Consider the following 13,754-nt stretch of genomic DNA (forward strand, 5'->3'; position numbering starts at 1 on the left):
CAGAAGGATCTTTTGCAGGTTAGGCCATTCTTTTAATGTCTGTAATGCCTTTTATGAACAGATAGTTGCAAGTAGCGGTGTCTCAGGTGGGAAAAGCAAGGTAAAGAGAGGTCTAAGCTCTTCTTTTTTAACTCAAGGCCCTCGAGGTTTAAGATCTAATAAGTGTGGGACCCTCCGTAGCAATGTTTTTGTGACCTTGGCCTCCAGTGTCTTCCCTCTTGCCCCGAGGAAGGGCACTCTGAGCAGAAATAGCTTGTTTTGCTGGATGTAAATGGAAGGTGTGGAAATTGTTCAGTCCTGGATTTTCTCTCTTCACTGTCTCAAACAGCCACCTTGCTGCCAGTCTCCTTTCTTTTTTATTTTATAAGGTCATGGATACATTCCAATCTGCCTCCTGCTTCATCTCCAGCCCCATTAATAAGCAGAAGGGTCAGCATAAGCAAATCAGGCAAAATTTCTCATGAATATATATTCTCGTGGATGTTCTGTGTTTACCTTGTTTCTAAAAAGGAAATAGTGGAAAACTGAGTAGAACCTCTGAATATGGGGCTGGCATTGTGGCACAGCACGTTAAACTGCCACCTGTGACACCGGCATTCTGTATGAGCGCAGGTTTGAGTCTGGCTGTTCCACTTCTGATCCAGCTCTCTGCTGATGTGCTTGGGAAAGCTGCAGAAGGTGGCCCATGTGCTTCTGTCCCTGAACCCATGTGGAAGACCTGGATGGAGCTCCTGCTTCCTGGCTTAGGCTGGCCCAGCCCTGACTGTTGTAGCCATTTGGGGAGTAAACCAATAGGTTTCTCTCTCTGTCTGTCCCTCTCTCTCTGTAACTCTGCCTTTCAAATAAATAAACTAATCTTTTAAAACAGAACCCCCTTAGTAGCCACTTGGAGGATTATGTAGATCTCAGCAGGATTGATGTTTTTCCCTTGGCATTCTAATTTTCCTAAAAGTAACGACAGTAACATCTGTGAGTGCACAGTATGCAAAAGGATTCTTAATTTTGTTGTCTTGCTTCTGATTTTGTACAAATCCAAGTACTCATTGAGTTCAATAACAGTGATTCTGAGAATGGGGGTCTGTACACTAGGGGACATGAATGAGCATGGCTGCAGTGCTGTGTATCCTGGCTTCCTGGGTGGTGTTACTCACCCTGGGAACATCTTTGAGATGATTACTGACTGTTTCTGATCCCTTGGGTTAGCATCAAAAGTCAGAGAAAGAGACCCATAATTGAGAGCATGGGCAATTTCCATGCACAGTAACATTCCTTCTCCAGTGGGAAGTGTTGCAGTAGATTTAGTGATGACTTCTAATTGTTGAGCACCAATAGAGTGGCAGGTATTAAGCCAGGCATTTTCCATATACCATTGCATTATCCACACAATAACCTGACACGATAGGTGTTCCAACCTTAACAGTTGAGACCCAGGAAGCTCAGGGCTCAGAAAAATTCGCTTATTTTTGTGGCAAGGACAAAAGCCACGTTGGGGATCTCCAGATCTGGTTGAGATAACCTCAGTTTGACCCCTATATGTGTGTGCTGGGGCTGAGTAGCTCTGTTCTGGGGACTGAACACATTTCTCACCTGGAAACGGGTTGGTTAGTTAAAGCCTAGGGCAGCTGTGATTGGAGGGAGACTCTGGAGACCGGAGATGTTGTTATTCTGTCTGCCCCCAGGGCCTGCTGGCAATGGGGCACTTTCTAGTGTAAGGTCTTCCCCCACTCCAGGCTGAGCATCACTGAGGGGCTCAAGAGCTCCCTGTGTTCAGTAGCCACAGTATCAGTGTCCACAGGGGGTAGAACAGAAAGTCAGTCTCCTTTCTCTGACGGGTGGTATCCACAAACCTGGGGACACTTCGGGGACCTTCAGTGCCCTGTGTCATGTTTCCATGACAACAGTTGAGCCCCTCACTTAGGAGCAGAGGGATATCCCTCAGCCACTGTGTCTACTCCATTCTACCAGTGGGTGTGGAAGCTGGGAGGGAAGGGGACCCAAAGAGCTGCTGCCAGGCCCTTCTTGAGCCCATAGACTGCCCACAGCATTGCCATAGAAACAGGAGAAGCCATCCTAGCTTATAAGAAAAGTTAACTAAGCAGGAAAGAGAAGAGTGCGTTGCTGTACTGTGCACCACAGAGTTAGCTCTGGGTGTCTGCTAAAGGTGCCACAAGGAAGGTTGGAATTTTTTGCCACTTGGTAAGTGTTTTTATGGTGCTGAGTGTTGTTCAGTGAAAGACATTTTCATTGCTCTTGGGTTTTCACCATCTAAGACCAGTTTCTGGACCTGTGAAAGAGGCCGAGGATCATTACTGGTTACAAATCAAGCAGTTCCAGCTGCAGTGTCTAATGCTACAGCACCGCGTTTTCTCACTGCTATTTTTTAACTTGATTGAATGCACAACCAGTAGATAAAATTACTATTTACAGCTGTTGGAGAGAAATGGAAGTGCGTATCACGGTTTAGTTTATAGATTTTTTTCCACTGCATTTTTTGGTTATAAATATTTCACTGGCTATATTTAGACAGTGTGGTGGAATTGAAGTGTAATTATACTATTGATTTAATAAATACTGGCATCCTAATGTCTGTTTTCCGATGAAACTAATATTACAAGCATAATTTCCTGATGAACGTATAAGCACTTGATCATTAGTACGACAAAAAGAGGAACCATTTGATAAGTGGCATGGGACTGTTTTATTTAGCATGACATGTCACGCTGATATGAATACAGGAATTAAAGTGTATTTTATTATATATCAATTTGAATATAATACTAATTAAAACCTTCCATTGGCTTCACTGAAGCCTATTCTTAGAAATTATGCAGATTAATTGGGGCCTTGACAAGAAGCATGTGCATTATTTTGAGCTCCCTGTAGACCAAAAAAACTGGCACGTTGGAACTGAAAAAATCATGCTTGCAACAGTATTGTGTAAGTACAATACACAAAAGCATTTTGGTACTTCAGAAAAATTGGGGTGGGGTAACTTGCATATCTGTGTTTTGCCTCTTTTATTTCATATCAACATATGCAAAAAAGGAAGAGGCAGAATTAAAACTTGAAGCTCAGATCGCTGCTATAGAGGGTAAAAATTCCTGTGGCCTCCAGGAATATTTCTGGGATATTTCTGGAGTCTGATAGGCACACACCACCTTTGAAAATTATTTATTTATTTGAGAGGCAGAGCAGAGAGAGAACCTTCATCCGCGGGTTCACTCCCTGAATGTTTACTGTGCCTGGGACTGGGCGAGGGGCTTGAAACTGGAAGCATGGAACTCAGTCCAGGTCTCTCTGGTTGATGGCAGGAGCCCAATTACTTCGAGCCCTCACCATTGCCTCCAAGGTTCTGCACTGGTAGGAAGCCAGGTCAGGAACTGGGGCCAGGAATTTATCTCATGTCGTGGATGTGGGTCGTAGGTGTGTAGTGCATTTTACTAGCATCACCTGCATTTTCTCAGGTTAATGTGGAGATGAGTTAAATTCAGGTAGGCATGTGGGACACCAGTGTTCTTTCTTTGTCTTGTCTTTCTTCTGACTGGTAGTTTTCTGTGGTAGATGAATACTCATCATAATTTGTATATTCCTGGAGCTTTATCAGTCGGCCAGGCAAGTTTGGGTTGCTGCATACTCGCAGGGTCTGCTGTCAAGACACTGTGTGGCCGGCATGTTTCCTAGAGAGCTGTGTTTGCTTCCTCCACCCCTGCCCTTTCCCCAGTGTGGCAGCCTCATCCAAGGCAGCGACTTCCTGGGTGGCTGGTGTTGACAGCTGTGGATGGCCACGGGGTAGTGTGTCCAGGGTGTGTTCTGAGATTAATGCAGCCTACTGATCCCTACTTCTTAGGTGAAGAGAGACATAATCGGAACTGCAAAGCCAGAACAGCCAATACAAGTACACTGGGATTTGTCCAGCGTAACACTTAATATTTCTCACTCTGCACAGAATTTCGAGCTTCTCGGTGTCAGGATCCACACCATCTCCTTTCCCCTTCACTCAGTGTAGATCAGTGCTTAATACACTGTGTTTAATATCAGCGACAATTGTGGGTTTTGTAGCCGGCCACATTTGCTAGAGTAACCACGTGAATCCCATGAACCTGTCTTGGCTAATGCTGACAACGTTCAGAGGAAATAGGTGTCAGGAAGAAGTGCCTTCTTGTCCACGTTTCTCAGATCTTCATTTCTTTTGGACACATGCAAGTAGTTAGTACAGGTAGCTATTCCTTGTTGATGAAGACTGTGGCTGGCAGTTGATAAACACTTTGGGGATACTGTTAGTGTCAGAAATCCGACTTTGCCCCAAAGCTATTGAAAAGTGCTGTGAATTAATGACCAAAATGAGAGGCTTTAAGTAAATGATCAGTTTTAATAGTTATTACCTTTTCACTTGGTCACAACTTTGTTTGAAGTAAATGCTTGGAATCTGTGGATTATATGAAGGGGTTTTATTTGTCTTTTTTTTTAATTATTGGTAAAAATGCAAGGTGCTTTCCGACTTGCTTCCCAGCCTGTTATTTAATCTGATGGCTAGGTCACAGACTTAGGGTCAGGGGGCTTAGCTCTGAATTCTGGCTCTGTGTCCTTGCTTATGTAACTTAACCCCTCTGTTTCTTAATTTCCCCACCCCCAGAGTCTGTGATGGCAAAAATGATTCACACAGGGGAGTTGGTGCTTTCCAGTGTTCCCCACCTGGTCCATTGTGGTCATTTGCCACCACCTGATTGCAAACCCAGTCACTGTGTCTAAGGAGAGCGTGGGAGCTGCTTGGCTTCTGAGGGGAGTGTGTATCTGGTGAGACCTGAGCAGAGAGAGGAAGCTGGTGTATGCAGAATCCCTTTTCCAATGCCATTTGATTGATAATAAGATCCCTCGAAGAGAGATTGCTACTGTAGCCTCCAAAGACAGTCCTCCAGGAGAGTGAATGGCATTTTATGTTTGATCAATATAAAAGTACTTTAGGGCAGAGATAAAAATGGATAGTGACGAATGTTCATGGGAATGGCAGTGCTGAAGATTATTAAAGAAGAGTCCGTTTACCTGGACTCCAGTACATTTCAGTGAACGCCATTTCTTGCATGTGGCAGATTGTAACTGCACTGAGGATTTAATAATACATCCTGATAGCAGGGAGATCATCATTCATGATCCAATAATTGTGATGTATGAATGATTCTGTGCTTCGGCAAAAGCTGGAATGTCTTTGAGACCACAGCAAATTTTTCCACTTTCTATCAATAGATAACCAGTTGTGAATCATCTTCAGGAGCCAAGAACTCTGTCTCTTTAACATTGAGAGTGATTAGCTGGATGCCTGTGTAAGCAAATGCACACACTCTAACTGCTTCACCAGCCCAAAGTAGGTGGTCTGGGGGTGCACATTTGATTTTCAGTGAGATTATCTACACTGTTTCTCATAGACTACTATGAATGTACATTTCCACGCACAGCTAATGTTGGCTTATTTGGAAATTTGCTGTTGTTGAATCCTTGCATCATCACAAAAACTTCACGTTTCTCAAGAGTATCAGATACCTTCTTTTCCTTTTGGATCCTACTCAGATGCCTTCATTCAGTGTTTAAGGTCCAGCCTCCCATACTAAATTCATATGCGCCACCTTCCTAGAATCTTCTCTTTATCATTCTGAATTGCATACTTCAAATATTCAAAGCAACATTCACTCCTAGGGACTGTTTGACTGCCATGATCACAACAGTCCTTTGTTGTATTCCATGGAGCATTCGGTATCCTACTGTGTAGTCCCTCTATGGTTTCTGATGAAGGCTTATTGAGTGAATCATAGAACACAGAACTGAAATGGATGTCAAGAACTTGTGTCTAGTTTTTGTTGTCATTTCAGGTTTAATGCAATACATATTTATGGAGGTCTTTCTTGGATGAACCACATAGCATAAATGGGTTAGTTTGGCATTTGCTAGGAAGTGGCTTACTTCTGTGTTTCTCAGAGTCCTCCAAGATCTGAGGCTCCGGATGCAAGCTCCTTTGGAAAATATTATCCCTCTCTTGCAGCGAAACGTTTTTGACATCCTTGTTCATGAATAAAGTCAATGTTAGATTAGTGGATTTAATCAAACCCTTAATCATTATGCATTTTTACTCTTGAATCAAAAATTTCCATTATGTTGATTTACACTGGAGACTGATGGGGTATCTACATGGTCAGAGAAGGATTTTTAAAAATTCTGATTAAAAGTTATCTTCAGAAAGTAGAAATTAGGGCTGGAAGATAAAAGAATATATTGGAAGTTCAAAGTTCACAGGAAAGTACAGATACTTGTGGTATTTGTGCCCAGGTTCCAGGTGCCTGTGTTTGGGTGCTACTACCTCTCAAAATGTCTGACTTCTTTTTTTGGTGTATTAAATTAGAGAGTTCAGGGGTTTTGAATAGTTTGAAACAATAACAGATGTGTTTCTACAAGTAAGAGGGTTCCAGCTTATGAATTGTTTTTATTCACAACACTTCTGATGGCACTTGTGTGGGTTTTTTCTACAGCAAACAGATTCTCTGACTCTGAAGACCAACAGCATCCTACGATTCAGTTCAGTTCTGACACTAACCAAGCCCTGGGTAGCACAGACCCACGGGTTAAGGGCTCAGTTCCACCAGATTGCCTTCACTTTAGACACCAAAGACAAGTCCTGGGCCTTTTGTACCTCATCTTCTTCTTTTTAAAAGATTTATTTATGTATTTGTAAAGCAGAATGGCAGAAAGAGAGAGAAATCTTCCATTTGTTGGTTCATTCCCCAAGTGGCCACAACAGCCAGGACTGGGCCAGGGCAAAGCCAGAAGCCAGGAGCTCGATCTGAGTCTCCCACATGGGTGTCAGGGGCCCAAGCATTTGACCCATCTCCCATTGCCTTTCCAGCTGCATTAGCAGGGAACTGGATGGGAAGTGGAGCAGCCAGGACTTTGAACTGGGGCCCAAATGGGATGCTGGTGTTGCAAGTGGCAGCTTAAACCTCTGTACCACACCACCAGCCCCCTTCTCATGCTTCTGATGGTTATAAATCAGGGTTCTCATCACCACCGCCTTGGACTTTGCAATTGGCTCACAGAACTGAGGGAAAACCGTTTACTTATATTTACTGGTTTATTGTAAAGGATTCTATAAAGAATGCGGGTAAACCACTAGATGTAAGAGGTACACAGGTTGAGGTCCAGAAGGGTGCCACGCATAGGCATCCCTGTTCCCATAGAGCTGGGGTACACCGCTCTCCTGGGTATGTTGACCAACGGGGAAGCTCTCTCCTATGGTTAAAGGTTTTTATGGTGGTTTGATTATGTAGGCTTGGTTGATTGACTCATCGGGAATTGGTAATTAGCTTTAATCTCTAGCTTCTCATTCCTCCCCAGAGATTAGAAGCTGGGCAGAGAATTGATGGGTGCAACTTTTACATCATAGTGTTTATGTTTGTGGTCATCAGGCCTGAAGATGCATAGGCATCTCCCAGGAGTGACTTCATTAGAACAAAAGATGTTTCTAATCATCCAGAAAATTCTAAGGGACTTAGGAACTGTGTTCCAGGAACCAAAGACCAAATACAGATTTCACACACAGCTGAAGCTTAGTGCAGGTTGAATATCCCTTATCTGAAATGCTTGGGACCAGAACTGTTTTGTATTCCAGATGGTGGAATATATGCATAGACTTTACAAGTTGAACATCTTTAACAAAAAAAAAAAATCCGGATTTAGAACTGCTTCAAAATGCAAAACTTGATGGGTGTCACATTGGGTTCTGGGCAGCTATGACCTGTGACAACAAGCTCGTAGTGCAGAGTTCCTGGAGCCTGTTTTCAACCAGCTCCTTGTGGTAGAACTTGGAATCTGGGATACAGGAGGGCTGGGGACTTGGCTCAAAACTTCGGTCAGTGGTCAGAGGCAAACAAAGAGCCTGGGGCTGTTGGTCAAGTCTGTTTAGACAGCTGGCTGCGCTCAGAAAGCGAAGAACAGGGCAAAAGTGTATGGAACAGAGATTGGGCACACCAACTGCAATGGAGAGGAGTCAAGTGGCAGGTAGACCAGAAGCCCAGATTGCTTTCAGGCCACCTCTCAAGCAGGAAAAAAACCATGAGGCACAGAAATGCAGAGAGAGCTATGGCAACAGAGACAGTCAGGCTGAGGCAAGAGGCGACCCCTTTCCTATGATCAGTGAGCTAGATCTCAAGGCTCTTTGGCCTTGCAGCTGTGGGTGTTGAGAGGGAAATGCTGAAGCCTGGAAGGGTATCAGCAGCAGAGAAGGAAACAGAGGCATCATGAGGCATCCCATGCATCTGCGCCACTTATTATGGCTACAAATGTGTCCTTAGTGCCGGAGCCATTTCTGTGTCATCAAACAACTTGATAAAGTCCGTTTAGACTTGGTGAATGCATTCGGGCCAGTTTTATTATAGTATAATTTAAAAGTAATACCGCTTTTCAAATAGTAAAGGATTTTGTGCTTACAAGGAGGAAAATATTTACTTGCAAAATCCACAAATGTGACTTTGTTCCCACTGAGAGGTATTAGGGGCTTTGGTTGCTGACAGAAGCGTTAATTAATACAAATGTCGGTTAGTCATTTTTGGTTTAATTCTTCTGTCACCACATCTGCGGATTATAGCTCTGGCATTGTGGTTGGTATGTGTTTATACGCATTAACTCTCTATACCATTGCATTTGATTTTCTTTTTCTTTTCTGACCCACCTCCCCTGGCTCCCTTTAAAAGTAAATGCTTTATTTGTGGCATAAACAATGAAAATCATCACCTACACCTAAGAGTATTGCCGTGTGCTTTTCCTTATGCATATAATTTTTATAAAGAGTTGATTATAAGATCTTATGGAATTTATACAAGTAACAGCGTGAACAAAGAAAGTCATCACTTGCACCTAAAGATATTTCCTTTTGGTTTTCCTTATGCTTATAATTTTTATAAAGTGTGATTGTATGTTCTCAAGGAATTTATACAGGTTGCAGCTTGAGCAATCAAAGTCATCCCTTGCACCCAAGAAAATTTCCTTGTGCATATAATTTTTATAAAGTGTTGATTGTAAGTTCTTACGGAATTTATGAAGATGGAGAACATGCCAGTTCCTTTGATTAGTTTTCGTCATATTTGACTGCAGCCCTTCTTGCTGTGGTTAACCCCCTTCCTAGGAGGTGGCACTATGTGCTCCACCCAAACCTAACAGTTCTTGTGTATCCCGGTGCATACAGCTCTTTGCAGACTGCACTGCGGGTGTGAACATTGGAAGAGTCCTTGTGTTCTGTACCCCCTTTGGGGAAGCACTGGTGCAGTGGAGAGTGTGATAGACAGTTCTTCCTTTTGGGTCTCCTGTTGGAACGTGATATGACCAGCTCTGGAAATTGAAGGTGGAGTGATGAGCAGACACAGCTCACTTGGGCTCTGTGTGGCCCTCAGATATAGAATGTCATCACTGAAATAATTAAAAATCCACTTTAGGTTTGCAGAGAAAAGAAAGTAAGTGATCGGCCCTTGGATTTTTTTTTTTTTTTACATTTCATGCCTAATTGATGTCTTTGGAAGAAGTAGGATTTATCTGCAGTTATCATTTCCTCAGGGACAGACTGCAAATTCATTTAATTATTCACTACTGTTGGTGCAGACTGTGTTATGAGGAGACCTCCATCTGAGCATGATCAATTCTGGTATCCAGAGTCCAACCAACGTCATCGATTGCTGTATGGCTAACATGGATGTTGAAATTTGTTTTCCTGGGGAGAGAGGAAAGCCCAGCTCTCCCACACAAGGTTGCTGCTGAGTGGGTTATAAAGCTGGCAGATGCCCATTACAAAGGGGATGTTTCCTCTGTGTGCAGTAGGAATCAGGTTCTGATTGTCTCCAGAGGTTCTGGATTCTTATGTGCACACATCTGCCAGATCTTGGGCTCACTGCTGTGACTGGTAAGCCATATACTCTCAGACACAGGGGGTGGGGGGAGACTGTTACCCACAGGGTACTCACAGAAGCCCTTGTGTCATAACTTCCGTAGCAAGAGGCCACATAGTCCTGCTATGTGTGTGATGCCCGATCACCTCCTTTCCTCCACTGTGTTACTTCTGATGGCACTTGGGAAGATCAAAGTGATATAATGTGAATTTTTTTTCCTTAGTGCACATTTAAGCATGGCCACAGAGGCTGGTTGCTGCTCCCTTGGAATAGCTATTTAGCCTGCAGAAAAGAATTAAGCCTGCAGTATTTTGCAATAATTAGAAATCTGAAGCGGGGAGAGTGAATGATTTCCATCCCATCTCAGTTGCCCAAGGAAATGCTCAAGGACAAGTTGCCAAGTTAATTTCACAAGAACATTGCTTTCACTATTTTTCTCTTCCTCCCTTCAGGATCATGCAGATTTGCGAAGCCATTTCTTCACAGTTGGGATGAAGCTAGAAACAGTGAATATGAGTGAGCCCTTTCATATCTGTCCTGCATCAGTGACCAAGGTGGGTTTTCCTCCCTGGTGCTTTTGCCTTGACCCCCAGAGTGGATCAAGTAAGACTTTCAAATCAAAGCCTATTTTCATGAGAGGATACTCGGCAACACCGAGGAATCCAAAGGAAGATAGCTGTCTCTCCAGCCCAGTTCTAGTCTGAGTAGTCGATGAGTGAGTCTGATTAGATGCCTCTCTTCTAATGGATAGGGCGAGTTGTCCTTGTCTTCTGATGGCTGTCTCCAGCTGTTGTAATCTGCAGTGTTGTAATCACGGTAAGAATAACTTGCCCCTGCTTGGATGGTGGTGATTAGAGTCTGGTTTTGAAAATAGTAAAAAGCAAATTCTGCCCTCTGTGAGCTGGCTTTTCTGCCTCCCTTTTCTCATCTGCTTTTATAGACTAAGGCAAAACTTACACTTCCTAGATTTATAGTCCAAATGAAATTATTGTTTCATTTAAAAGCATTTTTTGAAGATCTGATATCATTTTGTAAGATTAGAATATCCTGGGGCCAGTGTTGGGGTGTAGTGGGTTAAGCAGCTGCCTGCAATACCAGCATGTTATATATGCTCCATTTCTGATCCAGCTCCCTATTAATGAGCCTGGGAAAGCAGTGGAAGATGGCCCAAGTGCTTGGGCCTCTTCACCCACTTGGGAGACCTGGAATAGGATACTGGCTCCAGCTTTGTTCTGGTCCAGCTCTGGCTGTCATGGCTATCTGGGTGGTGAACCAGTGAATAGAAAACCTCTGTCTCTGTAACTTTGCCTTTGAGGTAAAAGTAAAATAAATAATAATAAAAGATTAGACTATCCTTTCCCCATAAAAAAAAAAACTCAATGAATTCACTTATAGTAAAATCCAAATTGCCAATTTCTACCTTAAACATCCTCTTGAAATGGCGGGACAAACCAAGAAATTTAGCATTCTTAGCCAATGTGTATTTTAGTTAATGGCCTTTCATGTGTTTTAGTGGGAGAATTTAATTAAAGATTTGAAAGTCAATTCCATTTTACTTTCTTTTTTTGAAGGAACTATAATTGTTCATGCAATGATTAGTGTTTTAATGTCTTTTGTGTCATTTAAAAAAATTCATAATTTGGTAAAATTTGAGAAATGTAGTGGTGATAATCTATACAAAATGGACAATGCTTACAAAGAAATGCTTTTTTCTTTTCTAAATGCTTTTTCTTCAATGAATAGGAATTATTTTTATAACATTTAAAGAATAATAATTTATGTAAAGAAAAATATATTGGCTTATGCTTTGTATGCTATCATAGATTGGAAACTCACATACTTCCTTCATCTGGCACCCACTAAAAATGTTTTTATGGAACTGGCCTTTGTGTTTCTTTACTGTGGCTTCTGAGAGTTGCTGTGTATTTTTGCAAAAGTACAGACTTGTACCTTGTTGAAGCCTGGCCAGAATTTCCCTCTATTCCAGCAGCAGGTAACAAAAGTGATGCCAGCTGCCCATTCTTCTGGAAGTGTATTACATTGTCCTCATTCTGAAAGGCTAGGATGTCAATTTCACCTGGTATTTATAAAATAAATGACACAGAGCTGATGGGCTTATTAATAAGCCTGTCAATGGTTGCCTCTCTCTCATTTTTATACCTTTAAATAATCATAATATGTAATGTTTGGATGTGACATACTAATTATAGTTGGTTTCAGGACAAATATCTTTATCTAGATGGATAGATTTCCAGTGACAATTATTTGATTTTCACAACAAGCAATTTTCTCTCTAAATAGAGTTCCTTGGAGAGAAAGAGAAGGTATTTTCACACTTTTGGCCCACACTTTCATTTCAGTTTTCTTTGTTCCAAACATAAAATACGTAATACATAAGTCATTCTGTTTCATGTATACTTTTTCTCTCTTACTGCCTGTGTGTTGTAACGATGCCTGTTGGAAGTATGTGCTTCTGTCTCATTGAAGCTGGGTAGGCACCTCGCCAGGTTGAAGACTCATCTCCGTGTAATGAGGCATTAGAATATTCCTACTTTAGAAGATATGTACAATTAAATGTGTTTCTCCACACACTGTAAAATATTTCAGAGTGCTGTGTTTGAGAATCATATGTAGCACACTGCTATCAATATACATCATGATACGATCTTACTTTTCTACCCTGTGGTTTTTCTTTGAAGATATAAATAAACAGTATTAAGGAAACAGGAGAGAATGCAGACAAGTTACATGGATCTGGTATTAAATGAGCAACCTTGATCAGTACAGCACAGTTTCGTTTTTGGTGTTCCAAAATGGAGCAAGATATTGACAGATGACAATGATGATGATGACATCATCTGTGTAGATAACATATATTGTATTGTTTAGATGAATGGATACTGGAATTAGAAGTCTTGGGTTCTGTTTCCATTTTGGCCAACTCTAATCTGTGCAGTCTTGGGCAAGGTGGTTAGCTGCTTTGGGATTCCTTTATGAGAGCTGAGGGTTCTGTACCATTTAGGACCATGGACCCTGATGGATTTGATGAAACTTAATAAGGTTTTCCTCTAAAGGGTGTCCAAATGAATGCACCTTTTAATGGGTTTGGGAAATCCTACAGAGCCCCTAGTTCTAGGGTCCTGTGGTGCTGAGAGAGGCTGCCACCAGAATTACATTCTTTTTGTGTATGTGTCTATGTGAGTATGTGTGTGTAGGTTTGATAGAGTAGATCACAGTAATTTAACAAACATCTACGGAGCACTCAGGCAGGATTCTGGGAACAAAGAGAAAGCCCCTGCTTTTACAGAGCATACATTTTAATTGATGGGACAACAGCAATAGAAAAAATTAATGAGTAAATAAATTTAGTATGTCACATGTTAAGTGCTAAGTAGACAGATACATCACAGAAAGAGCTAATGGAACATTGGGATGGAGGGAGGAGGAGGATTTCCAGCAGGGCTTTGAGGAACAGCCTCCTTGGGAAAGCGTCATTTGGCCCTTTGCTTTCTAAAGTTGACTTTCAAAGGTAAAAACAATCCTGTGGCAATAGCATTACAACTGCTTGCTGGAATCAACATGGAGAAGAACAGAAGTACATTTCTTCTCTTTAGCTTTGAACTTAAAAGGTTGCTTCCTTGTAAGGAGGGGCTAGGAATCCAAGTTTAATAAGTTGTGTAGTTTCTTAAGGAAGACTGGTTTATGTCTGTTGAATTGGGAAAGTAGTCTTTTTCTTCCAGGCTTGTTTTACCTGGGACAGTTTTAAAATCTATCATGACCTTCAGTGTTCTCGTCCATCTGATTTTGCTATCTTTCTTCTTTTAAATCAACTTTTTT

At 41.9% G+C, this 13,754-nt stretch overlaps 1 protein-coding gene across 14 annotated transcripts in view; it reads left to right on the top strand.

Annotated features, from left to right (window-relative positions):
• The window catches only part of SFMBT2 (Scm like with four mbt domains 2), a 261,092-nt gene that overhangs the window by 152,553 nt on the left and 94,785 nt on the right, over nt 1-13,754 (top strand). For all 14 annotated transcript variants that reach the window (XM_051821572.2, XM_051821569.2, XM_008268056.4 and 11 more), the window contains exon 8: nt 10,370-10,471. In XM_051821572.2, the coding sequence (XP_051677532.2) occupies nt 10,370-10,471 (102 nt within the window). The remainder of the gene's footprint in view (nt 1-10,369; nt 10,472-13,754) is intronic.

This window comes from Oryctolagus cuniculus, chromosome 13, assembly GCF_964237555.1.
Source record: "Oryctolagus cuniculus chromosome 13, mOryCun1.1, whole genome shotgun sequence".
Taxonomy (NCBI): Eukaryota; Metazoa; Chordata; class Mammalia; order Lagomorpha; family Leporidae; genus Oryctolagus; species Oryctolagus cuniculus.